The 26,253-nt window shown below is 45.5% G+C and overlaps 6 protein-coding genes across 6 annotated transcripts; all 6 read left to right on the top strand.

The window, feature by feature from the left end:
• Nucleotides 1–386: 386 nt before the first annotated feature.
• Nucleotides 387–16,973, top strand: LOC102687193 (uncharacterized). The gene is made up of 13 exons (XM_069183061.1): nt 387–615; nt 1,897–2,028; nt 5,302–5,453; nt 7,097–7,203; nt 7,758–7,914; nt 8,757–8,760; nt 9,786–9,962; nt 10,231–10,314; nt 13,154–13,270; nt 14,361–14,516; nt 14,983–15,134; nt 15,247–15,350; nt 16,145–16,973. Exons 1-13 carry the CDS (start codon nt 480–482, stop codon nt 16,308–16,310), a joined length of 1,644 nt encoding a protein of 547 aa, XP_069039162.1. The 5' UTR covers nt 387–479; the 3' UTR covers nt 16,311–16,973.
• A 1,355-nt stretch (nt 16,974–18,328) lies between these two features.
• LOC138224689 (histone H3) lies at nt 18,329–19,144 on the top strand. The gene has a single exon (XM_069182684.1). The coding sequence runs from the start codon at nt 18,342–18,344 to the stop codon at nt 18,750–18,752; it is 411 nt and encodes a 136-aa protein (XP_069038785.1). The 5' UTR covers nt 18,329–18,341; the 3' UTR covers nt 18,753–19,144.
• Nucleotides 19,145–20,045: 901 nt separating this feature from the next.
• LOC138224701 (histone H4) lies at nt 20,046–20,558 on the top strand. Its single transcript, XM_069182698.1, has one exon. The coding sequence runs from the start codon at nt 20,179–20,181 to the stop codon at nt 20,488–20,490; it is 312 nt and encodes a 103-aa protein (XP_069038799.1). The 5' UTR covers nt 20,046–20,178; the 3' UTR covers nt 20,491–20,558.
• Nucleotides 20,559–21,524: 966 nt separating this feature from the next.
• On the top strand, nt 21,525–21,962 carry LOC138224623 (histone H2B 1/2). The gene has a single exon (XM_069182569.1). The coding sequence runs from the start codon at nt 21,525–21,527 to the stop codon at nt 21,897–21,899; it is 375 nt and encodes a 124-aa protein (XP_069038670.1). The 3' UTR covers nt 21,900–21,962.
• Nucleotides 21,963–23,293: 1,331 nt separating this feature from the next.
• Nucleotides 23,294–24,236, top strand: LOC138224711 (histone H1-like). The gene has a single exon (XM_069182733.1). The coding sequence runs from the start codon at nt 23,411–23,413 to the stop codon at nt 24,050–24,052; it is 642 nt and encodes a 213-aa protein (XP_069038834.1). The 5' UTR covers nt 23,294–23,410; the 3' UTR covers nt 24,053–24,236.
• An 851-nt stretch (nt 24,237–25,087) lies between these two features.
• On the top strand, nt 25,088–25,548 carry LOC138224718 (histone H2A-like). The gene has a single exon (XM_069182749.1). The coding sequence runs from the start codon at nt 25,113–25,115 to the stop codon at nt 25,497–25,499; it is 387 nt and encodes a 128-aa protein (XP_069038850.1). The 5' UTR covers nt 25,088–25,112; the 3' UTR covers nt 25,500–25,548.
• The last annotated feature ends 705 nt before the right edge of the window (nt 25,549–26,253 follow it).

Here is a 26,253-nt window from a genome sequence, read left to right as displayed (position 1 = left end):
CACACATTTATGGGCCTATTTTTTGGTGCTGTTTTTTATTGAGTATTCCAAGTTCTTCTCCAGTGAACCATGCTCATGGGCCAAAAACAGACCCACACCAGAACATGTTTGATTTAGAGGAGGTTCTGTTTCATTTACATGGTGGGAACTTCTGCTTCTCATCTTTGCCAGGAGTTATTCTCCTTACCCAGGCATTGCCTTGGAGTATGTTCGAGGCAATTGAGAGTGACATACAGTATACAGTACTCCTGCATAAGCTCACACAAATGCACGGATCCACATACAAACACAGTAATATGAATATTCTTATAAAAGCATTTCTGACTGTTGCCCAACTTCCTGTGTTGTGAGAGGACTACTCCCTGTTTCAACATCTACAGGAAAGAGACTCAGCCTTAAGACTTCTAAGTCTTACTCAGTCCAGGCACTCCAGAGAGTGTCAAAAAAAGTGGAAGGAGAGCCTGTGTCTTCATGAGAAGATGGAAAAAGATGTTCCAGACGCAAGTGAATATGAGACACCTGAAGGCGTATATAGTGGACTGCTGGACCCTGAAAAGAATGTGTACTGCACAGTGGACAAAGCTACAGCCAGTCACCTAGGATCACAGAAAACCTGTGAGTACAGAAAAACAAACACTGCAGTCAGTAGAGAATTGTAGACAGATATCAAGGTCTGTAGAATACACAATGCAAGTGTTTGTCTTGCAAACTGGACCTCTTGCAAACTGGAAGACCAGTAAGCTTGTACCCTGGTAAGGCAGCAGTCTTCGTGCATGTTAGCTTTAGTTTAGCAATGATTTGTGGATTCTTTCTGTCACAGGGACTGTTTTACAGATGAACTTTCTTCTGTAAACCCTGACACATCTTCACTGCGATTGATCCTGAACTCGGTGAGCCATTTCTGTCTGTACTGCCCGAGTTGTCCGTAGGATAGAATTGGATCTGATGGAGAAAAGCTCACCTCCCTGTGATGTGTAATGTCTAGTAATGTTTTTGGCTGCCCTGTGGAGCTTTGTCGTCTCTCTGTTTGCAAGGTCACTGTTATGGAGGCTCGCTGAATCAGCCAGGGGTTGTGTTTGTATGCTCTCCCTACAGACTGGCCACAGTGTGCCTGGGGCTGCTGTGTGCAGTCTCACTAACCATCATCATTGCCCTGTGTGTCCACTGTGAGTATAACACACTGTCAGACTGTGTATGTGTCATTCATAAACAAGCATGTGGTATGCAAACAGTCGCAAAAGTCTGGATGAATGTTGAATGTTCCTGCACATCTTTCTTACTATTAGTAGAATATTAATATTTGCAGTCATGCTGGTCTGAAAAATCCTGTGGTTTGTAGGATTGCTAGGAGATTTCAGGACTTGTTTATTCTAAAGTTACACCTATCATACTGTATGCCTCATGGACTTGTTGGCGTTTAAATAGACCAGGTCATTGTAGGGTTATAATGACAGACTTCTAAGGCTCTGGTCATAGTAGGGATGTGATGACTCTGCTCACTCTGCCTGTGTCTTCCCTCGTCATTGGCTGTAATAGCACAGAACGTTTATGGTGCATTCTGTTACCACTCGGTGTACTGGAATTGACACTGGTGTGGAGCTGTGAACAGGTGCTGAACAGGTGAACAGGTGGTAGGGTGCTGGAAACAGAACTGGAAGGTTAGGGGTTCAAATCCTAGCTGAGACACAGCTGTTATCTCCTTAAGCAAAGCACTTGACCTGAATTGCTCCAGTAAAATACCCAGCGTTGAAAATGTGAGTTGTTTAAGATTAAAGTATCTGCCAATTTCACGAGCGGTTAATTCGTATCACCAGATGGATGGAAATAGAGGCAGTAGTAGTCATCCATAATGTTGCTGTGGGTCTCTGCGTTCCCTTCGTTTTCCTCTCTATCCAGACAATGGAGTGCGTGACCAACCCTCCTCCCAGAATAATTCCCTGTGGATGACGGAACTGAATCAGCTCCAGCTGAAGTACAGCAACCTGAGAAAAGACCATGACGAGTTACAGGGAGAGGTCACTGAGCTGAGTGAGTGCTTCCCTCTGTCCGATGCCTTTAGACGCACACAAAGAACCTGTGTTCTGTGATTACTGTACTCAGCATGAAAAGAGAAACTCACGATCAAGTTTGAAATGATCTCAAGTTTTGACATTTCACAACAAGTGTGGTTAAGGCTGCTGTCATGTGTTTTACAGCTTGTTCTGAGTGCCCGTTTGTGGGTCAGATAAGGGTCTTTACACATAGCAGTCCCACTCTCTCTCTGTTGGAATAAAAGATGCTTATAATGCACACCGTCACTGTTGTATCCATTACTGGAATGTAAGCGTTTTTGCTTTGGGGATGGCTTTACACGGTTTCTGCAAGCTGCAAGCAATGACACACACACACAAAAAGTCTTATCGCTCTCCCAGCAGCAGCACAAGCCTTACTGCTCTACTTCCTCTGCAAAACCCCTTTATACAAATAAAACCCAAAAGGTGACAATCTTCACATTTCAATGAAACATCGTTCGATGGATTAGTTTGATGGACACAGCTGGATTTCAGGCACATACATCACAATTGTCATGTCATGTCATTTCCCAAACTGCTGCATGGTAAGTTCGTTTTGAAGAGCTTTTTGACGCCAGAGACATTGCCCAGGGGTCACTACGAGGAAGTAGCTCTCCTTGACCCTCAACCACCTGCTGCACGATGCCATCTGCAACCGGAACACCACAATCCTCCAACTAGAAAACCGGCACTCACCTCCTAACACAATGAGGCGCCTTGTGAAAGAAAAAAGCAACGACAATGGCGCCAACTGGGCTAAGAAAAAGTGGCAAGACGCGTGGAATAATAACAACCACAGACTGAAACGGTTTATTGACACAGTATTTAACAAACCCGCTGGAAATGACCTACCCAGACAAGCCTGGGTCAAGCTGAACCGAATAAGAACTGGACATGGCCGTTTCTGGGCCACCCTACACAAGTGGGGTCTCACTGACGACCCAACTTGCGAATGCGGCGACGGCAAGGAGCAGACAGCCGACCACATTCTATACTCCTGCCCTCGCTTCTGGTGCCCCGGCAACTTCACCGATTTGGATGATGCCAGCCGCGACTGGCTGAGGCACCTGACTGTGACGATATAACTATGTAACTTCTCCATGTTAAACTCATACGAATTTATATTCCCAAACTGCTTTATACCATACTGTGTCGCGGGAAAGCCAGAGCCTACCAAGCAAACAATGAGCGCAAGGCAAGGTACACCCTGGATGGGACGCCAGTCCATCGCAGGGCAAGAGCAAGCCATGGGGACAGTTTGGAGGCCACGGTAAAGGCTGAGGGGGATAATCCTACTCTCGAGAAACACCCATGGATCTTGATCTGAGAATCAGGACCTCGGTTTGACGTCTCATCCGAAAGATGGTGCCCACTACAGTATAATGTCCCCACAACTATACCAGGGCATTAGGACCCACACCAACAGGAGGGTGGGCGCCCACCACTAGTCCCACTCACACCACTAGCACCCAGATTAAACTCACATGAACACGGGAAGAACATGCAAACTCCACACAGACAGCACCTCGGGTCCAGAATTTGAGGCTAACCTGCTGACCCTGTACACCAGATGCATTCCATAAACAGTTGTGTTGTCCTCATATGCACCAGATACAGTATATTGGAATATATTCAGTATACTGATGGAAAAAAGAAACGCCACATTTTCTAGAATGAGAATACTATAGTTATAGCTTATGTACTTTCACAAAAAGGTGTCAATTTGTTTTAAGCCCTCTGACCAGCCATACACCTTGTGCAGGGAGGCATTGCAACTTGCCAATCACACAAAAGCTCGTTAGGTGCACTTTTACCCAACGAGGTCCAGGTGGAACAATGCCTGATCAGGTCACCTTTAAAAAGGCCTTAATTCAAAGCTTAGGTTACTGCAAGAAAAAGGCCACACTTAGTCAGTTTTCTGTGCATTCCATAATGCCTCAGAAGCAAGGGAGAAGGCCATTGGCATGCTGCAGGCAGGCATGTCATGTGCCAGTGTTGCCAGACACTATGGAGTAAGTCATTCCACTGTGTCCCGACTGCAGAGAAGGTTTCAGCAGACCGGCAGGACAGATGATCGTCCAAGTTTCAGTGGCCCTCGAGTGACCACACCAGAGCAGGACCGACACATCAGACTGGTCCATCTGAGAGATCGTTTCAGATCTGCCACCCGTACTGCTGCTGAAACTGCCAGCAGACACAATGCCCGCATCAGTGACGGGACACTGAGGCTCCATGCTGCTGGCCTTAGAGCAAGGTGACCTGTCAGAGGCCCTCTGCTCACACCTCCTAGACCTCACACCCGACTGGCTGGGGCCAGACAGAGGCTGCGATGGACCCGTCAGCAGTGGCATCAGGTCCTCTTCACGGATGAGTCACTCTTCAGCCTGTTCCACGCAGACGGGAGGGCCAGAGTGTGGAGGAGGATGTGCTGTATCATTTTCCATCAGTATATATACACACCAGATGAGGTCTATGGTATATTGAGATTTATTGCCGGAGGCCAGCTGCATGGTGACCTCTAGTGGACACATCCCTGTCATTGCAGTTAATTCCTGGAGCGCCCTTGCAGAAGAAGTAAATGTGTTTGCTGGTGCATGTACTGTAGCAGAAAAAATAATACACTTTAACATAAGATGGGAAGCTTGATGAAACTATCTGTGCAGAAGATATTTGTGCAGAAGATTTCTGTGCATGTGTTGAGGTGTCATTTCTGTCCTTCAGAGATTGCAAGGAAAAGATCAAATTGCACAATGACACAGCCCAGGGTAACGACCATGAATCTCTCTCAGCAATGCTGCTGAAGCAGGTACCCTGGTTTCTTTCAAGAAACAGCTGGATGAAATCCTGGGGTCAATCAATTACTAACTAGGAGATGGGCTGGACATGCTGAAGCATGTCCTCTTTTCATTATTAACTGTTCTTAAGCTCTTAAACTCAACCTTTAATAAAAAAGGTTCTGATTGTCAGGAAAAATACCCAGTGCCTTTGTGGGAACAGGTACCCTTTTCATTTTCCAGAAAAAAACACGTGAAATCAAGGTCCTTCATTAAATCCCTAACAATTATAAGTGTAAGAAAGGTCGAATGTCCGCCCATTATTTCTAACCTTTCTTAGGTCCATAAATATTAGCTGCCGAGCTCTGCATCATCTCCATCACATCTGTTTGTGGAGATGACATTCCTTCAATGCATTGAGCTGACTTAGACAGAGATGGAGAGGTACTGATGTGAGCTGCTGTCGTCTGTTACAGACAGAGTCTGCAAACCCTGTCCTCGGCGCTGGAAGCTCTTCGACTCCAAGTGTTACTACTTCTCTGCTGATAAACTGAACTGGACTGACAGTCGCACTGCCTGCAGGAAGCAGGGAGCTGACCTGGTGATTATAAACAGCAGAAATGAACAGGTAGGAGACTTGGATCTCACATCTGACAGCACTGTATTCCCCTTGTTTGGATTCCTGTGTTTGGTGGAACATCCCATTGTCCCACACTCTATTTCTCTTTACTGTTCTCTGCTCCCTGAAAATATAGCTGGGTATAAGGTGGAAACCATATACTTCCAAGTTTAAAAGTGTTAAGAGGGTCTCTGTGAACTTTGTACACAATTTTCCAGCAGAAGATGCAATATTTTATAAGGTGGACAGAACTAGTTTGAACTGGAATGGAAGAATGCAGAAGACAAGGGCTACTACAGTATGTAATTCGATACTGTGTTATATAGGAATGCGTGCTGCAGACCTACAGTAAGTAACCAATTGTGTTAAAAGAAGTGATCTTTAGCAAATAGGGAGGTGGGAGGATGTGTATGATTTTGGAACACTGTATGCACAGGGAAGCGTGATAGAGATCAGGAATATATTTATGGACTATTGTAGTTTAATTATCTTGAGAAAAATACACAGGACATCTCTGAGTGCTTTGCTCCCATGCGCATTAAATAAAAACGTCTTTTAACTTCTGAGACGGACCCCTGACTGCCTTTCAAGGGGAAGCAGGGGACAAATTCCTCCAACAAAAGAATGTGCCATTCAGTTTTGATTTCATTCATTTCCACCGAGAGGATGTCTGCTTGTCTTTGAGGTATGTTTTCTCTTATGCAATCTGAAGTCCCAGAATAGACCCCCACCCCCTCTCCCTTATTTCTCTGTATGATGCAAAGGAAACCTGAGTGCCAAAAACAACAAAAGAACAGAAATCGAAACACTGCATGGAGTATGATTATTTATATCCTCACTTTGCTGTTTCTGGACTGCAAAGAGTTTTCATTGTTTTAGGAATTCAGATCTGGATTTGTTAAGAAAAGAAAATTCCTATTTTGATAGGAATCCCAATCCTAGTGCTGCTGGTTTTTGTTTCATTCCAGGTTTCCTTTACACCACTGCACATTTGATTCATTTCATTTGACATTTATTTTGAACTGTTCCCAGCTCTTAAACATGCAGGCGGTTGCCTTTAACTATCGATCTGGCCAGCACATTTCAAAGGCAAAATACAATCCCAGACCTTTAAGTAAAAAAACAAAACAAAACTTGTCACTTTTCCAATCAAGCAACTCGTTAGTTCAATTAATGCTCCAATTAGGTAATTAAGCATGGCTGGAATGAAAACGAGCAAAAGAGGTTTTTGAAGTTTCTCTTAAGTCTAAACGGAACAACTTGTTAATGAGCCCAATACCATTACTAAATTGATATTGCCACTTAATTACCATGTGGGGACAGACAATGCAGTAGTCTTATGCGAATTAAAAAAAACATTTTTTTTCCCAATTTCGTTAGAATATTCCTCTCATTTCCTTATTTTCACAATTACATCATCTGCTGATTAAATAAATTGTCAGGCTGTTCTACATACCTCCAACCTACGAACTCGTTAGATCACCTGTCAGTGCAACTCTTTTCTTCAAGACAAGACGCAGAGCTTTCAACCCGGATAACTTCAAATTATCCCTGGAGCCTTTTTTGTTTTCAAAATTCACTGAGGATTACAGCATTTTCCAGTCCCAGTTTCCTTTTTAAGGCTTGAAAGTAACCTGCTGTCTTGTGTTTAGGAATTCATTACAAACCAAACTAATGGAAAATCCTACTGGATCGGCCTTACTGATATGGCTGAAGAAGGCGTCTGGCGCTGGGTGGATAATCGTTCTTTGAATGAAACGTGAGAAAAGTACAGTATGTTTTTTTTTGTCTTAGTGGGGTGGAGTAAACAGGGCTCCTAGTGGATTGACTATACCTACACTACTAAGTGGTGACCTCTGTGTAATGGGGAGAGGGTCAGTAGGAGGGAGAGACTGTGCCTCTAAGAAACAGAGCCAGGAAGATTGAGATTTCGGCTGTCACAGGATATGTTACTAAAAAACGCAACAGTCTCACACATTGAGGTAGACTGAGAAAGAGAGATGCAGGATCCATTCAGAGAGCTTTAGACATACCCAGCCAAATCTAAACACTGAAGTGTGCTTATGTGCTGCACATTGGTGGTAGTATTGGGATTCCCCATTACCTGTGAAGCGCTTTGAGTGGAGTGTCCAGAAAAGCGCTATATAATTGTAAGCATTTCTTCTTCTTCTTCGTCTTATGCGTGCTGGTTCTTGGGGGTGACAGAGAGCAGTGGATCTCGGAGTCTGAAGCTGTGTTCCAGTTTGAGTCTTAGCTCTTTGTCTGGGCTGTGTGACTGTATTCAGGCTGAAACCTCATTCAGCTCTGTTGCAGGTACTGGAATGACAAGCAACCCGATCTTCGCCAAAAAAAACAGGACTGTGTCTTCGCCAACCCCAAAGCCAAAGGCTTGACCACCTGGCATGACCACCACTGCAGCACCAATATTTACAGGATCTGTGAAGTTAATGCACAGAGTCTCCACAGCTGGGTGTGCTGGACTGCACTGCGAAGAGCAGTATTCCGCTTCTTGAATTTAAACTAATATAAATTCATCTTATCATTTTGCATCAAATTCAGCAATTCTGCTTTGGCTCTGCATGGAGTCTAGGGTAAAAATATAATTCTCCTTTCTGACTCATTAAGTGCATGAGAATATTGGAGACTACGAAGGATTTCAGTGCATCTGTTCAGTAAATCAAACCGTGTAGTTCAGTTTCATTTTCCACAAACATGGCTGGAGAGCTTGTTCCACACTCCCACCACCCTTTGTGTAAATATATTTTTTTTTGTGTAAATATGTTTTCTCAGATTTAAATGCATTCTATGGGTGGTTTAGCACCAGGTTTTCCAAAATCATGTTTAACCACTCTGTCTCTAGATGTTGAAATCCTTTTGCAATATTCTACTGCTCTGTATCCTGATTGCTAAATGGTTTTTCAAAGGGCATAAGGAATCGTTAAACCTTTGACATTTGTAGAACTAAATTTAAACCTCTTGCACTTTAACATCTTAGCCATTTTTAATTTTGGCTTTGTGTATGTTTTTATCTTCCATTGCTTATTTATTTTAGCCGGTTTTATTCCAAGGAAGGGCTTATGTCTTTGTGTTGCATGAAAGATGCTACATGTGTTTAATTTAGATGTACAGTAGAAGGTGCTGTAGCCTTTCCTGATGCAGGTATTTTGTGATTAATGTGCTATTTCAAATCAAAGAAAGCTAATGTAAAAACAGAAGGCTGTTTTGCAATCGAAATAAAGGCAAACTTAACATTGTATATGACACGTTTTCTGATGCTGAAACTGAAATTGAAAATAAATGTGTGACGCAAAGAGAAGTATGTAAAGTTAAAGCTGCAAGATCATAGCAGGAGATATTTTCACAAGGTTTACTTGAGGTTTTGGGAGACCTGGTTACTGTTGTAAAAAATGAAATTACAGGAAAAGATTTAATTGTGTCAGGTTGTCCAATGGAATGACTGTAATGATACAAACTAGCCACTAGCTGCCAAAATACAGCCGAGAAGGCATTTGAGAATTAGTTTAAACCTAGTGTTCAGAGTCACAATTGTAGTTGGTTGGATTTTTACAGTACGTTGTTGAGAGGGAGTTCTTATGTTAAAAAAGAGGCAAGTTTTAAAACTTTGTTTGAGGCTTGGAGCTCTCGTGGACTTTAAGCAGCTGTTTCGTGTGTGTTGTGTGAGTATGGATTCCCTGAACCACTCTTTTAGAAGAGTCTACATCAAAATCTAACAACACAATGTGTGTCTATTACAAACATAGTTTGAGCGAGGGGCTGCTGGTGTGCAGGTCTCGCTAAGGAAATTCCACAGTGGAATCAGGAGTCAAAACGAGAAGAAGCTTCTAATCAGCATAAAATAGTAATAACCGAATCACCCCAGTGTTTACTGGTATGGGTGGTATGTCTGCAATTAACTTCCATATTTGGAAAATGATCAGACATTTTGCCACATAGAGCAACTGCAATTCTGTGGTTAAAAAGCACAAGCTTTCTTGAATAAAAAAGAAGACAATTTGTTCATTTATGTTTAGGAAATTAGGGTAATTGAAATTAAGTCCAAAGAATCTGGTGATTTAGGAATGACGTATACGAATCTATTGGACTGGGACTCTCTAGGAGTCCCCTATTATATAGACTTAGCCTGTGTATCAGTGCCCAGAGAGTTGGTGGTATAGTGTGATTGTATCTTGGTGTGCATTTATTGACGTAGACAACGGATGGGTCATGTTACAGCATTGACACCAAAAAAGGAGAAGTAGTTGAGTGTGAAATAGAGTAAGGACTCTTCCTTCCACCCTTTCTTCCTGTTTTAAGTAATATTTTGTATGTGAATCTGCAAAGAATACCAGCTTGACAGTTGTTCCTGCCATTCTGTGAGCCAGCTCAGTGTCAGATTGCCTGGTCATCAAGCAATCAGTTGTTCGGTCAGTCGGTCAGTGGATCAGAGTTTACCAATGCTTGAGGAGCTTTCTTACTCATCTGTGAGGTTCACAAAAAACTCTAGCCCCACAGGACGAGGTGAGTCTCTCAATTTTGCAATGCAGTTTTCATATACTGCAGTGTCTCACTGAGAATGGTTGCTTTCTTGTTTCAAATTTAAGGCTCCACTGGACTGTCCAGTCAACGTGTCAGTATCTGTCATTTTGGAGTAGTAATAATTAGATGTAGTGTCCAGTCTAGCAGTGCGGCTGTATTCAATTCTCTCCCTGTCTGAATGGTATTAACATACAGCAGTGTCCAGCCGGGCCCTGTGTGTATTCACCCTCACTTCTCTTCTCTCTCCCAGTGAGGGAAGATGAGGTGACCTACGCAGAAGTGAAAACAGCAAGATTTTCCCCAATCCAGACGTCTCCTCCTCCTCACCCAGCAGGTCAGGCAACCTCTGATTTAACCCAGTTCTTTTTTAATTGGTACCGTGGCGACTTAAAACACTAGTTTCCACTGTGAATCCAAGGCCCTGGATGAAACTGGACTGCAGCTCTTTGGAATAGCTGTATAATCCTTAACACTGCCGAACGCTAGATAAGTACTGTGGATTCTTGCAAGATTGCTAATAAGGGTGAAACAGCTGTCTGTAAAACTTTCCTAGATGGTGAATTCTGCTCTTTAATATTGTGGAACAGTCAGACATAATGCTCACATAATCTAACGATTCATAGGTGTTTTGTAAAAGCTGGTGTCAGTGCAAGAATCTCTAGTTTAAACAATTTGGGGGATGGAGTCCTTCTCCTTTATTTGAACATGCAGCGTTTCTTTACTAATAGAAACGTCATCAGGTTTGCAATATCTGTGAGACCAGGAGATATGACTGCCTCTGTACCGATGCTTGAAAGTTTTTCAGTTGAAATAAGGAACACTTTTGCAGCTGAAATACGGAACAGTCAACAACGACAACAAAAAAGAAAGCAAATCAAAATACTTAGCTGAGCTTTTCAAAACCTGGAGAACAAGATGGCAAATTGGGAAGGAAGTTCTGCTGCTTAAAGGGATTTAATGGTGCTACTGAAAAGTTAAAGGAACATGCAGACATCTAAAGTAAGTGATGTGCTTTTTGTCTGGAAATAACCCAGTCAAAGTACAGTCCTTGCCCTCGACTGGCATTCCGACTGCTGAGATAGAGCAGTCTGTATTCAGTCTTAATAGTGCACCCACTGGTCCGGGCAGAAGACACTGCACAGCTATCAGATTGACAGTCGCAGCTCTCTTCTGCAACAAGTGCACCTCTATTGTGTTCCATGTCACATCTGACACTGTGGAGCCCCAGCAGATAGTGAGCACAGTAGGCTGTAGCAGCAACAGTAGTAAATGCATCTTTTCCACACCCATCAGTACTGACAATATGCTGAGCCCCAGGATTGAGCAGTATACTGCACTTAAGGAGAAGGCTGCTGGCAAAACCTTGCTCCCCACCAGACCAGAGCCCCTGTCACTCCCTGGCTAAATCGGAGGACTGGATGTGCACAGAACCACCCAACCATCCTGAGCATTGCAGTGGATCGAACGTTTCCACCTTATAAACTCTGCACTAGCAGAGGCAGAGCTGCCCTGCCACACAGCGCTAACGTCCAGCCCTCATCTGCCAGCAGGGATGACCGGCTGTCTGCCCTCCCGCCTTCCTCTGTCTGCATGATCCTCTGTCAGTATCCATCTATCCATCTATCCATCTATCCATCTATCCATCTATCCATCCATCTATCCATCCATCTATCTATCCATCTATCTATCCATCTATCTATCCATCTATCTATCCATCTATCTATCCATCCATCTATCCATCCATCCATCCATCCATCCATCCATCCATCCATCCATCCATCTATCTATCCATCTATCTATCCATCTATCCATCTATCTATCTATCTATCTATCTATCTATCTATCTATCTATCTATCTATCTATCTATCTATCTATCTATCTATCTATCTATCTATCTATCTATCTATCTATCTATCTATCTATCTATCTATCTATCTATCAGTGTCGCTGACTGAGAGCCATGCAACGTCCCCAGCTTTGGCCTCAGCCCTGAGCCATGGGCTCAAGTCCCATCACCACAGATGTTTATCCTTTAAGCTACAACTTTAAGAAAGATAAATCTACTACCATGGTGGCTAGTTTGGACAATGATTATAATTCACATTATGAATTTTTTTTTCATGATGCATGTACCTCATAGATCTGTCTCACATATGCCTAATGACCCAACTTTAAATCAAGCAAACTGACCTGGGCTGGAAACAGAGATTGTTCTAAATAGTAAATAGTAAATAAGAGAACTGGTTTTGCCGTCTTCTGTGGGGGAAATTGGGGTTTCCTGTATTATTCAATCTAAAATTTCCTCTTCTTGGTTAGTGATGTTTTGTTTGAAATAGGGAAATTGGTTCTCATGATTTGTAAACATCTGTTTATAGCTGTAACTGTAGTATGTGGTATATTTGTGTTATTTATTGTGATAAAATGTGCTTGACCCATCTAGGTTTACCACTTGGTTATGACTATATTATCAGGCTGTGATAGAGAAAAAAAAGCACAGGTGCTCTGTAGCACTTCGTATTCACACTATAGGAGGTGAAATTATTATTAATTTGTATTATTTGCTGGCAAAGCAAGCTGTCGTCAGGGACTGAATGACTGAAATGCACAAGAATATGAAAGTTTACTTATTCTTGTTTTGTTTTAACTACTATAGTCACATCGAGCTGTGCATCTTCTCCTAACCCTGAACATAGAAGCAGTTCTCTTTGTCCACTACACTGGTATTGTAATTTCCTGTGAAGAGAGTGTTCTGTGCAGGCCAGAAGATAATTTGGAAATGTGTGGTGAACAAATTCTACCAGTTACTTGTGTAACAGCGGTTGCAAATTGGATATCAGAAATGTACACAGATTGACACTATAAATGAATGTTTGTTGATTGTTTATCCTGTTCAGTTTTGCCGTGGCAATACAGAGTTATGTTGTGAGAGTGCTGTCTCTTCGCTGGACCAGTGTTTTCATTTTCCAGGAAGAGTATTGTTGCCTCTCACCACACTTCTTTTCATGAACTTACTGTGAAATCAGGGGTTTCGCACATTACACTCTCCATGGATATTTTGGATTTGGCCAATTTATCTTCGTACACAGCATTGAGCTTCATACAGTGGCGCCTGCTTGTTTCTTCAGTGTGCAACAGTTCAGTATGGTGTTACCTGTTCTCTTATTTCCACCAGAATCTGTGTCTGGAATGAAGGCGGAGTCCAGCCCTCCTCCCTACAGGCTGGCAGCTGTGTGTCTGGGGCTGCTATGTGCTGCCCTATTGATTGCCATCATAGCCTTGAGTGTCTACCGTGAGTGTAAAGCACACTTGTATGAACCGATGCTTGTTAACCTGAGTTAGATTGTGTGACCATTAGTTAGATGTGAGCAGTGCTTAACATGTGTTTCCATGTGTACAAATATCCTAGTGTTCTGAACTGTTCCTAGAAGGATACCTGATGTAAAAGGTTGTCTGAAAGACCAGAGCCAAGAGGTTTAAAATGAATTGCTGCCCGGCTGCCGTTGTTGTTTATTGCACTAAGAAAAAAAAAAAGCAAGGTCTTTACCAAATAGCAGCCCTAATGGATTAATTGTCTACATTAGGGATGACCTGATCTTGGAAAGCTGGCGAGTCAGTAGGTATTACTTTTAACTCGGCTCTTAACCATGTAAGTCAGCTAAAAGCCAGCTAGTTGGCTAAATGGGACCAATTTAACAGCTCATCCCAGCAAGTGAGAAAACCTGCAGGCATTACCAGCCCAGGATTGGTAACCCCTGATTTTCATTTTAAGAATGTTCCAGGACGTGGCCTTAACCCCTTGAAAATTAAGCAGCTTGACATTGTGGAGGAGGGTGTGTCTCTGAATCCATGGATGACTGCGATCGAATTCCAGCAGAGGGCAGAGCAGGGCTGCTCCTTTCAGGCATAATAGACAGCGATGCAGCAGTGTATGGCTCAGGATCTGCGCCTGTGGCTGGAAGGCTGCCGGTTCAAATCCCGCAGCTGGCAGAGGAATCCTACTTCGTTGGGCCCCTGAGCAAGGCCCTGAACCCCAGGTGCTCCAGGGGCCCCGTATAAATGGCCCCCAAGCTTCTCTCCCTGTCTGTGTGTCTCTTGGAGAGCAAGCTGGGGTATGCAGAAAGACAAATCCCTAACACAAGAAATTGTATATGGCCAATAAATCTTGCAAAGTAGTAGACATTCCTAGTACTCAATCCTTTGGAGGGTTACTGGGATGATTTCAGAAGGATTACTCGTGGAAAGCCTGTTTGAATTCTGTCTGGTGCATCCCCACTGACTGAATGTCAGAAGTGTAATATTCTAAGCATATACTGTAAGTTCACAAAAATCAGTGCCATTTATTTTTCCCTACAAACAATGCTTGTATCTCCTCTCCACAGATGGCACATCCTCTCACAGTGCCAGGAAAGAGATCACTACCCTGACTGCAGCTGTTGGCCAATTACGGAACGAGAGGACCCAGTTCTTTACGGTCTTGTCTGAGAAATTCCCGATTCTACAACAGTACTGTCAGGTTGCAGAGAACGGTTCACAGGGTGAGTGTACAGGGCTTGTGTGTCCCAGCATGAGGTGAACTTGTGATATTGTGGGGTACCAAGAGCGCAAGAGTGTACTGGTCTTACAGCGGGAAAGAAGGAGATCCTTCCATGCATTGGAAGAATTTTCCTATTATGGGTGTTGTGGCACCACAGACTTACTGTAATAACATGGTCCTACCTGGAAGTGGAAGGCGATTTAACGTTAGTGTATTCCAACTCAGTTTGTTATTCCACACAGATGTCTTTATCCAGACAAGTAGTAGACTGTGGTCTCTTATTCCTAGGTCTGCACTTCCAGACAATCCAAGAGCATACTTGATTCATAGTATATCCCTTCTAAGCTTGCTTAACTGTTTGTCACATGATGTACAGTGAAGAAATGAGATATACTGTACTGATACACTGTTCTAGACATAATGCTGTACTGATAGAAACTGCTGTTGTCTGTTTTATCTTTATACAGAGTTTATCTGTAAAGCGTGTCCATCAAACTGGATAAACATGAACTCCACCTGTTACTACTTCTCTTCTGATGCAATGAATTGGAATGAGAGTTTCTTTTACTGTAGATTCCTGGGTGCTAACCTGGTGATTATAAACAGTGATGAAAAACAGGTAGGAAACAATGTGATTCTGTTCTGGAAAGATTCTGTTCTGTTCTGTCTGCGTCTAGCAATGTGCAAGAGCACCAGCTAAGGAATTTTGTAATTGTATGTTTTGTATTCAGAAATTTGTCTTCGAACACAGTAAAGAAACCTACTGGATTGGCCTGAACGATGCCGCAAAAGAGGATACATTCATGTGGGTGGATGGCACTAAACTGACAAAAGGGTAAGAGTAGTGGCAGAGTCAGGTACTAAACTTCCATCTCACTGTAACGGGAGTCCAGGCTCCTGTGAAGCGTAGTTCAGGACCCTGAGCAGACGGTATAATCCGGAACAAAGTGGAGAAGGACAACAGGGAGGAGACGGCGAGGATCAGGAGGGGTTGACAGACAGGGGGGCCTGATGGTGGTGATCCAGTGCTCGGGGGGCGTAGCCAAGGCAAACAATCCTGACAGTCCAAAGGGGGAATCCGGGGCGCGGTCCAGGGTCCAGGAACCGGGGGATCCATCCGAGACAAAGAAGGTTAAAATCCGGAACCGGATCCGGAACAGGAGCAAGGAGTAAAACCAGGGTAACGTGGCCAGGCGCTCCGAGCCCCGGACTCAGACGGTCAGGGCGCCTATGCCATCGGGTCTCTCCTGGACCCACTGGTAGGCGGTCTTCCGGGCGTCCATCTCCCAGTGCTGAGCCAGCAATAGCGGGAGCACCAGGCTTAAATAATGACAGACTAAACAGGGGGGAGGTGCACATAATGAACTAAAATACGAAAGGGTCGGAGCGCCCTTAAGAGGAGGGATGACGATCGTGAAACTCACTAAATGAGATGTGTGCACACAGATGTTGAGGTAATTATTTACTATTTATCTAGTGACACACAGTGATAGAGAGGTAGAGCAAAGTTTTTTGGAAGGTGAGGGGCACTGTCTACAGCCTGGCCTACTGAAGTGAATGTAGCTTGAGTCTTGGAGCTTCCTAGGTGCAATAATGTTCTGGCTGAATTGTGTTGCTGTTCTGTTCCAGGTACTGGAACAAGAGGCAGCCTGACAATCACGAGGACGAGGACTGTGTGACTATCAATCCTGTGGCCAGCTTTCAGATGGCCTGGAATGACCTAAAGTGCAGCATAAAGGAACGCTTTATCTGTGAAGCCAAAGCCCTGGATCTTTCTGCTGACTCACTCTCCTGAGCGCAGCCACTGCAACTACAGTACATGTCTTGTCTGTGTCATAGGAAAGAAAGACCGGAATGTGTATTGTAACGACAGCTAAAGGGAGAAAGGATTTGATAGTATCCTGATATATGTTGTTGTTGTAACTACTGTATTTACTATGAAACCACAGCTACCTCAAAACCCTGGAAGGAAATTAAAACCCCTTTTAACATCAGGAGTAGTAGCTCCCATTTAGAATGTAGACGCTAGATTTTAGTGGAAGAAGGGTCCCCAAATACCATGAATGTCTGCACCCAAGACAAAGTAATACCATTCAATACAGGACATCCACCCCAAAATGAAACACAATACAAAACGCTGTGCACCAGATCCCATTTTAAATGTGGAACTGAAGCACAGCAGAATCAAGCCACAAGATGGCTGTCCTAGCTTTGACTGTTGATTGCTTCTCTGTAGCTTAAATCCAAATGCTCCTTGTCTTCCCAAGATTGGCGACTCTCCAGCGGCAGGACGGATCTCCATGCCTTGTGTTTCGTATGGAGCAGGAGACAGATCAATGTCAGTGGCCCCCACTAGAGCTCACTCTGTTAAGGGGCTTTGCTTGTGAATAGTTCACCTGTTGAGTAATTGGGTGACGGGTCAATATTTAGTTCCACCAATAAAGCTTAGTAATTCTAATCATGTCTCTTCTCCATCTTAATTAGTTGGTCTGTATTTATATGAGACCTTGATATACCCGGATTGAATTGGCTTCATTGATCTGTTCTGCTGACTACAGATAGCTGATGTGAGATGAGCGTTCTTGCGTTGCATCATCCAGGTGGGGCTGCACACTGGTGGGGGTGGAGGGGATCCCGATGACCTGTAAAACACTTTGAGTGGAGTGTCCAGAAAAGCGCTATATAAGTTTAAGCAATTGTTATTATTACTGGGGAATAAGATCATCAGGTCAGCTCAACCCAGGTCCTCTGTAAATCTGGGAAATTAGCTGATCTGATCTTAAGCAAATTAAAATCAGGTTTTCTATACAGACAAAAGAGTTATCCCTTCAGGAAATGTTGTTCCTCATGGCAAAATATTAGGGACTTTACTGTGATGTCCATGAATCAAGTGCTTTTTGAACAGCATCTAAGAAAGCAAAATCATTTTTTTCTGCACAGAATTAGACCCAAAAAGAAGTTAACAAACAGCTTGTACTTCGACAGTCTATTCTTTATTTAATTCCACCGCACTAATACTAGGAACTAGAAGAGCCTTATTTTGTTTTGCAAAGAATAATGTTCCATTGGAAAACGATGTAATTGATGATGCATTGTGAAAGGGCCAGGTCCCAGTGGTGTGGTGATCCTGCGGTGATCCATAAACCTGTGGCACCTAATGCTGAGCAGTGAAAGACACGAGTGCAGGCTGTCCTTGCCCTTTCATTCAGTTGAATAACTGAATTCATTGAACATGAAAAATTGGCACATTTAAAACAGCCACCATATATCCGAATAGCAACCTCGCCCCCTGGTGGCCATATAACAAAAAGTCACTTTCTAACAGATCATTTAATTGTTGCAACAACTTTAAAAACCCAAAGCTGAACCTCATTTAAAAAGCGTCTTCTCATATAATTTGCATAATACTTCGACATCCAGATATTTTTAGATATGTTTTAGGGCTAACGTATGCATTGTATTTTAATGCACTTAAATGGACGAGTTCGGGCCTGGATATAATTACACCTGTGGAAGGCTGCTGCAACTGGGAGAGCTGGCCGAGGACACTGAGTGTGAAAACAGATGGTTTAGTAGAAATGCGTTGTATAAAATGTATAAAACGTGTATAAAATGTCGGGAAGTTGCAGTTCGGGAGTCTTTTTTACTTTTTTTTATTGAAAGTGATATGAGGCGCGAGAAATGAATGGACACGGCGCTGGTTTTCAAACTGTCCAATCAGCGAGTTACAGCCCCCTCCAATCAGGACGGGGCTGCCTGCGCATATAAACCCGAGTGCGGGCTGCTGCTCTCACTACAGTGCCGATTGTGAAGAGCAGCGAGGAAGATGGCGAGAACCAAGCAGACCGCTCGCAAGTCCACCGGCGGCAAGGCGCCCAGGAAGCAGCTGGCCACCAAGGCTGCCCGCAAGAGCGCCCCCGCCACCGGCGGCGTGAAGAAGCCCCACCGCTACAGGCCCGGCACCGTGGCTCTGCGGGAGATCCGCCGCTACCAGAAGTCCACCGAGCTGCTGATCCGCAAGCTGCCTTTCCAGCGCCTGGTGAGAGAGATCGCCCAGGACTTCAAGACCGACCTGCGCTTCCAGAGCTCCGCCGTCATGGCTCTGCAGGAGGCCAGCGAGGCTTACCTGGTGGGGCTCTTCGAGGACACCAACCTGTGCGCCATCCACGCCAAGAGGGTGACCATCATGCCCAAAGACATCCAGCTGGCCCGCCGCATCCGCGGGGAGCGGGCTTAGACACGGACCGCCTGCTGCAGCATCTTTTCCCTTGAACACAAAGGCTCTTTTAAGAGCCACCACAACACTCGAGAGGGTCACATTATTCCATTATAGTCTGTACGAGGCACAACTCTCGTTTGGTTAGCTGAGAAGTGAAAGCCCTACCGAGAAGCGGTTTTCTACCAACTCGTGTAAAAGCCCCTCTGCACGACTGCACTGCTGCAGTACACCAGCGACACACGTCTCCCCTTTTGCTCTAAATTCGTTTTTCAGCATTCATATCCACATTTGAAAGTGTTCAAATGCATGAGATTTTTTTTTAATGACACGAGCGATTGCCATTAAAAGCCCTTCCGCTACTCTTTATTTTCTTTTCCGAATTCGGGGTTTGGCGGGGAGCGCGCTTAGACACGGACCGCCTGCTGCAGGATCTTTCCCCTTGAACACAAAGGCTCTTTTAAGAGCCACCACAAAAATAAAAAAAGCTCAAATATTTCACTGCTGATGTCCTGTACTGTTTTGCAATGTGTTATAGTTAAACACGTATAAAATTGACCCCCCTAATTTCTTAGATCCTTCGGTTTCCGGCATTCAGGCACCTCGGTTTAGAAGGTGATTAAACATGAATGACGGATTTATTCCTACAGTGATTAAAGTCTGAGTACAGTTCATAATCCATACACCGTAGTATGTTGTATTTTCTGTTCCGTATGGGGCGTTTTGGTTCAGAAAAGAGCACCTCACATGTGCAATGGATTCTGAATTCGATATCGTTCTTCCTAGATACGTGGGTTCGGTATTGACATTTCTTAATGCTGTCGGTATGGTATGGGTTTAGGTTTCCTTTGCTCTAAAGTTTTACCCTGTAAGAAAAACTGCAAGTCAAAAACGTGCTGCAGCACCGACTATCCTGTATTGCTAGCGCTCGATAAGACTGGGCTTTTCTCGAGTCCAGGTTCAAGCATTCAAACCACGTGGGGAGAATTTGCACAATCCTACAATGCCGTTGGTTAGGGAAGTAATCATGACAATTTCGAAGTGTTTAAAGTTTAAAAGTGCCTGTTTAAAGTTGCTGTGGTGGAGAGCACACTAGTACACTACATTTTCCTTTCCGAATTCTGTTTTTGTGTTGTGCAGGGAATTAGATTGGTCTAAATCTACACGAGAATATCACAGCACCGCGGGTCGCATCAACATAAACACAGGTGGTGACATAAACATTGAATACTCGAGGTCTGTCCTCTCCGGTGCTGCTGTGGTGGAGAGCTCTCCGGCAGGGAAGAGGTTCCTGTGCAGTCTGGGCTGCTGCTGCGGTCGGAGAGGAGGCGGGCTCGTGTGTCAGCGCGCCTCCTGTCTCAAGCAGGTCCGCTCTCAGGCTTGAAAAGAGAAGCGCCGCGGCTGCAGCCCAGCAGTGTGTGTCGTGTCACTAACTGATAACTCGAAGATGTCTGGAAGAGGCAAAGGCGGAAAGGGACTCGGGAAAGGAGGCGCTAAGCGTCACCGCAAGGTTCTCCGCGACAACATCCAGGGAATCACCAAGCCCGCCATCCGCCGCCTGGCTCGCCGTGGGGGAGTGAAGCGGATCTCCGGGCTGATCTACGAGGAGACCCGCGGGGTGCTGAAGGTGTTCCTGGAGAACGTCATCCGCGACGCCGTCACCTACACCGAGCACGCCAAGAGGAAGACCGTCACCGCCATGGACGTGGTGTACGCGCTGAAGCGCCAGGGCCGCACCCTGTACGGCTTCGGCGGCTAAACAGGAGCGGAGCTTCACTGCCGGACCGGACCCCGACGTATCAACCCAAAGGCTCTTTTAAGAGCCACCCACCTTTTCAGAAAAGAGCTGAAATATTTGTGCTGGCCTGTGGAATGAAGTTATACTTTGAAAGTCCGGCTCGAATTGTAATCATAGGGCGGGTTGATTATCCTACCTTAATGCGCAGTACAGAGCGAGCTGTATATGAATCTGGTTGCTAATGGAAGAACTTAACGTGATGAAACGCGTTTTTCTGCCTATAGTTTTCAACCCCATTAGTCGCATTGCTGCATGCTTTGCGTTTCTTTCATTTAAGACATTTTCATCTTTAGAGCGCTCATTAGACGTGTTTAAAATGGTAGAAAATTGCAGTAAGGTCATGGGAACCGACTGGGGTTCAGCTACTAAACGGCTTGTTTTTCACGCACGCTTTATGGGTTTTAAGAAAGGAAGCGGGCTGCTCAGCTCTGTGCGGGAGAAATTCCACTAAATTCGCCAAGAGCCCTTCTCATTACATTCATTCTGTAGAAGGGGTTAGTGTGAAGGTTTCGTGAGCTCAGACTAATTTGAAAGCAGTGCCAAAGCTCAAAAGTGTTGCTATACAAAGCTGTTTGGTTGCTCAAGAGTGATTTTAAGGGTGCCTAGAATATCACCAAGAGTCCTTTTGACTCTAGGTTTGCACAAATCGCACATTTTACGCCGATCACATTTGTTTTCTAGGGTAGGGGACATAAGCGGAATGGGAGCGGGATTTCAAAAAATCTGCACGTAATGCGTAAACGGGTCACACGGCCCTTTGTTCCTGAGTGCTCGGGCGGAGGGGAGAGAGAGGCGCCCGGTGACAGAGCGAGCGGCTCAGGCGCTCAGACGTTTGAATTTCATTGGCGCAGAGCGCAGCCAATAGGAGAGCAGCTCTCTCGCTGACCAATGAGCCGCCTTCTGAGCTGAGCGAACTGATTTGCATGCGGCCGCTATAAATAGGGGGGTGTAGAAGCCCTAAGCTCCCATGACTGTGTGCGCAGAGTGCAGTTAAGATGCCTGAACCAGCGAAATCCGCTCCCAAGAAGGGCTCTAAGAAAGCCGTGACCAAGACGGCCGGGAAGGGCGGCAAGAAGCGCAGAAAGACCAGGAAGGAGAGCTACGCCATCTACGTGTACAAGGTGCTGAAGCAGGTGCACCCGGACACCGGCATCTCGTCGAAGGCCATGGGCATCATGAACTCGTTCGTCAGCGACATCTTCGAGCGCATCGCCGGCGAGGCCTCCCGCCTGGCGCACTACAACAAGCGCTCCACCATCACCTCCCGGGAGATCCAGACCGCCGTGCGCCTGCTGCTGCCCGGAGAGCTGGCCAAGCACGCCGTGTCCGAGGGCACCAAGGCCGTCACCAAGTACACCAGCTCCAAGTAAACCCGGCCCGCCCGTCCCGGATCAGCGAACCCAAAGGCTCTTTTAAGAGCCACCCACAGAGTCCGTAAAAGAGCAATCATGATTTCGTTCTTATTGCTTCAAACCCCTGTTTTCGAGGCTTTTATGGCCCCCAAGTGTGCAATCACATTCACACCTTGCTTGAATTCGACTTTGTGTAGACGTATATGTCTTTTTCTGGCCGTTTAGTCCTCTTTTAAAGTATGTTATCAGTATACCTAATTCAGTCTGATTATACACATAAATGACTTTTTTACATGGAGGTCTCTGCCTTCGATGCTTCTAATAGGCGACTGTTGGGAATCAGTTATACGGCATTTCAGTCTCAAAGCATTGAAACTAGATTTCCATGAGCTTTATTATTTGTTTCACACATGATCAAGGATAGAACTTGTTTTTATGAATTGGACCCATTCCCAGAACAGCCTGTGGCTGTTCCCGAGTGTTTGCTCCATTCTCCTGCAACTCTTTGGGTAAGGAAATGTTTCCTTTGCTCGATTCAAATGCACCTTGAGTTAAGTCATACACAGCTCATACTCTCTCCCCTTCTAAAGGAGTCTTGAGAACAACCCTCAGCTTTTATCATCAGCTATTGCTTTTCAGACATTCTAAAAAATGTCAATACGACGTCCCTTGTTGTGATCAAGTGCCTTGCGGATTATGAAGCTGTACCACGCCTTGGTTGCAGCCTTTGTAGTTTAATTTACCGGCCGTTTTCATTGTCCGAATGACAACAAAAAGCCTGAGGACCATTTCAGGCTCCACTTCTCTGCCTGGGCTGTTTTTTTCATGTCAGGACAATTTCATTCGGTTCTCCAGTGTGTGCTGATTTTCCATTTGGCCTCTTTTAAAAATCTCAACAGCCTTATAAGACCTTAAATACATGCATTCCAGCAATTCCACTATATTCTAATAGGGGATTTGGACATTTATCAAGAAATAAATAAGTGGTACTTTTACGAAACTGGTCTAGTCCTTTCTTAGAAGCATCGCTTCCTGGAGTGTGTTACTGACGCTGCCCAAAGAGCCGAATAAATCATTTATTTTAATATTGCAGACGTCCTTTTTATCGTGATAGCTCACCACCAGACTTGACAGTATTTCTTGCACACGATTCTTATTTTTAGCGGTGTTAAAAATTAATATATGTTTGCACTACACGACAAAGTGCCGGATGAGCACCGCCTTTCGAGTGCTCTGTTGTCGGATTTGGGGCATTTCTGTCGAAACTACCGCACAGACTCTGCTGAAGCTGAAGCACTTTTGAAGATCGGGGGGTTTTCTCTGTACCCGATGTCTTTTGTCGGCGGTTCTTTTTATGGGTAACGATTATTGAGGAGTTTTGTGCGGGGAGAAAACACAAGTGCGAGCGGGCTGTGCGGAGCGGAGCTGCAGCAGCAGCAGCGGTTGAGTCTCCACGGTTCTCATGCGGCCTTGAAGTTCCGCCTGCGCGCGGAGCCGCAGACAGTCCGACAGCAGACAGAGACGCAGCGATGGCAGAAGAAGTCGCTCCGGCCCCCGCCGCCGCGCCGGCCAAGGCGCCCAAGAAGAAGAGCGCCGCCAAGCCCAAGAAAGCGGGCCCCAGCGTGGGAGAGCTCATCCTGCAGGCCGTGTCCGCCTCCAAGGAGCGGAGCGGCGTGTCCCTGGCCGCCCTGAAGAAGTCCCTGGCGGCCGGCGGCTACGACGTGGAGAAGAACAACTCCCGCGTCAAGCTGGCCATCAAGAGCCTGGTGACCAAGGGCACCCTGGTGCAGACCAAGGGCACCGGCGCCTCGGGCTCCTTCAAGCTCAACAAGAAGCAGGCGGAGACCAAGCCCAAGCCCGTGAAGAGAGCCGCCGCCGCCGCCAAAGCCAAGAAGCCGGCAGCCAAGAAACCCGCAGCGGCTAAGAAGCCAGCGGCCGCCAAGAAGTCGCCCAAGAAGGCGGCGACCAAGAAGCCAGCGGCCGCCAAGAAGTCGCCCAAGAAAGCCGCGAAGCCCGCAGCGGCCAAGAAGGCGACCAAGAGCCCCAAGAAGGCCAAGAAGCCAGCGGCGCCTAAGAAGGCAAAGAGCCCGAAGAAAGCCAAGGCAGCGAAGCCCAAGGTGGCGAAACCCAAGACGGCCAAAGCTAAGAAAGCGGCTCCCAAGAAGAAGTGAGCGATCGACCCTCGAGTTAATTTCCTACAAACCCAAAGGCTCTTCTAAGAGCCACCAGCCCTTCCGAGAGAGAGCGCAGACTTTCCCTTTTCACCGCTTGAAAGCGCCGGTTCGCTCGATAGGGGGGGAGACATAATTATTTTACACAATGGGGGGGATTGAGTTGTAGTTTTTAATAATAATACTGAAATGCGATGCTGGGTAAAATGTACAAATGTAAATATTCTAAATACTATTGTAGAGGGTGGGTGCGCAGAGGAGGTGTAGAATAACGTTAAATAAACGTCCTGATCTCCATTGTACAGCGCTGTGACTCCTTGCATCTCCTTTTCATTTAATGAATTTAGTTGAGGCGAAATGTTACATTGTTACATTGCACGGGGGTTTTCATTAGTGTGTGACTTGCAATTCGTGACTGCTAGTCTCGCAGCTATAGCGGACATGTGAAAAGGCGTAACGTGACAGATGTGTCACTCTAATAGCGACAATGGTGACTTTTCAATATCGAGCCCTCGCAGGCGGGTGTTCCAGATTCTTATGGGAGTTGAGCTTAATTCCACTCAAGGTAGCGTGGTTACTGAGAGTCAGACGGTGGTGAAATTCACTAAAATATACATTTTTTAAAGCATGAAAATTACCGATTAAGCAATGTGTTTTTGCACATTATCTGTTGTAGTTTTGCTAATCGCCTGTTGTCTCTTTCTTTTCTTATGCAACTGTATTGTTTTTTTTACCACTTACCGTCCGAGAGCTAGCCAAATAGCATTTCGCTATTCCATTTACCTGTGTATGAGAATAATGATGATAAGCTTGAAATTGAAAAACTAATTTGTCCTCACTCGGCAGCAGAGCCGCGCTCTGTGTTCAGAGTCCGAATTTCCCTCCTGCCTGTTGATTGGTGGAGACCGAGAGCGCCGCTTGGCAGCACTGATCTCTGATTGGGTGGAGAGCTTGTTCCCGTCCATCCAATCACGTTCAGCCGCGACTCCTCAAAACCGGGGCTGCAGACAAGTTGTGATCATTGTTAGCAGTTTTCTTCAGACGAGCTTGACAGTGCAAGATGAGCGGCAGAGGAAAGACCGGCGGTAAGGCCAGAGCCAAGGCCAAGACTCGCTCTTCCAGGGCCGGACTGCAGTTCCCTGTGGGCCGTGTCCACCGGCTGCTGCGCAAAGGAAACTATGCCGAGCGGGTCGGCGCCGGAGCCCCGGTGTATCTGGCCGCGGTGCTGGAGTACCTGACCGCCGAGATCCTGGAGCTGGCTGGCAACGCCGCCCGGGACAACAAGAAGACCCGCATCATCCCCCGGCACCTGCAGCTGGCCGTCCGCAACGACGAGGAGCTGAACAAGCTGCTGGGCGGCGTGACCATCGCGCAGGGCGGCGTGCTGCCCAACATCCAGGCGGTGCTGCTGCCCAAGAAGACCGAGAAGCCGGCCAAGAGCAAGTAAACAGCCCGGCAGAGACCTCCGACTGACCCGAACCCAAAGGCTCTTTTAAGAGCCACCCACAGCCACTTGAAAAAGAGCGATTTCTGTTGTTTTCATAATATAATTGCAATATTCGCAAATAGGTCTGAGCACGTGTTTTTCTTTCCCTGAGTTTTTAGCAGTGATGGCTGTGGCTCAGAATCACAGCCGCTGTGTGGACGAGCGATTTCTGTTGCGCTCGCAATACAGTTCATACAATCATGTTTTGTTCAGTTCGTTCAAGTAGATTTCCCCCTTTAATTATAAACGAGCAGAGCAAACCGGGTTCCTTATTGTACTTGTAATCGGGGTTAGAAGATTGTTCTTTTCATTCACATTATTCTATCATATTTATATTATTGTATAACGAGCTTCTAACCCCGAGCTGTCAAGTTAAACAGAAATCGGGGTCCCTCAGCACAACACTCCTCCCCCGAGTCACAGGATGCCCTTACATATATATATATACTATAACTTGTATTCGATTTAACTTCGTTATAGTCAATTATTCTATTTCATGACTTAATGGAAGAATATTAAATTCCTGGATTATTATAGTTAAAAGAAATCAAGGTCCTTGACAGGTTATTGATTTCTAGGTATAAAAACGCCTTTATACTTTGATTTGATAAAACAAAGAAGATCGGAGAGGGTGTATGAACTGCGCGCTCCTTCTCAAAGTATCCAATCAGCGAGAGGCTCCCGGGGCCCTTCAGCCAATCAGGACGGGGCTGCC

Source organism: Lepisosteus oculatus, chromosome 23 (assembly GCF_040954835.1).
Source record: "Lepisosteus oculatus isolate fLepOcu1 chromosome 23, fLepOcu1.hap2, whole genome shotgun sequence".
Lineage (NCBI taxonomy): Eukaryota > Metazoa > Chordata > Actinopteri > Semionotiformes > Lepisosteidae > Lepisosteus > Lepisosteus oculatus.
This window is presented reverse-complemented; position numbering and strand designations above follow the sequence as displayed.

Bases quoted from the DNA above. Each gene is read 5' to 3' on its own strand.
- LOC102687193 (XM_069183061.1), top strand. From the start codon at position 480: ATGGAAAAAGATGTTCCAGACGCAAGTGAATATGAGACACCTGAAGGC. The intron at 10,315-13,153 runs GTCAGGCAACCT...TATTTCCACCAG, and splicing joins TCCTCCTCCTCACCCAGCAG to AATCTGTGTCTGGAATGAAG. The intron at 13,271-14,360 runs GTGAGTGTAAAG...TCCTCTCCACAG, and splicing joins CATAGCCTTGAGTGTCTACC to ATGGCACATCCTCTCACAGT.
- LOC138224689 (XM_069182684.1), top strand. From the start codon at position 18,342: ATGGCGAGAACCAAGCAGACCGCTCGCAAGTCCACCGGCGGCAAGGCG.
- LOC138224701 (XM_069182698.1), top strand. From the start codon at position 20,179: ATGTCTGGAAGAGGCAAAGGCGGAAAGGGACTCGGGAAAGGAGGCGCT.
- LOC138224623 (XM_069182569.1), top strand. From the start codon at position 21,525: ATGCCTGAACCAGCGAAATCCGCTCCCAAGAAGGGCTCTAAGAAAGCC.
- LOC138224711 (XM_069182733.1), top strand. From the start codon at position 23,411: ATGGCAGAAGAAGTCGCTCCGGCCCCCGCCGCCGCGCCGGCCAAGGCG.
- LOC138224718 (XM_069182749.1), top strand. From the start codon at position 25,113: ATGAGCGGCAGAGGAAAGACCGGCGGTAAGGCCAGAGCCAAGGCCAAG.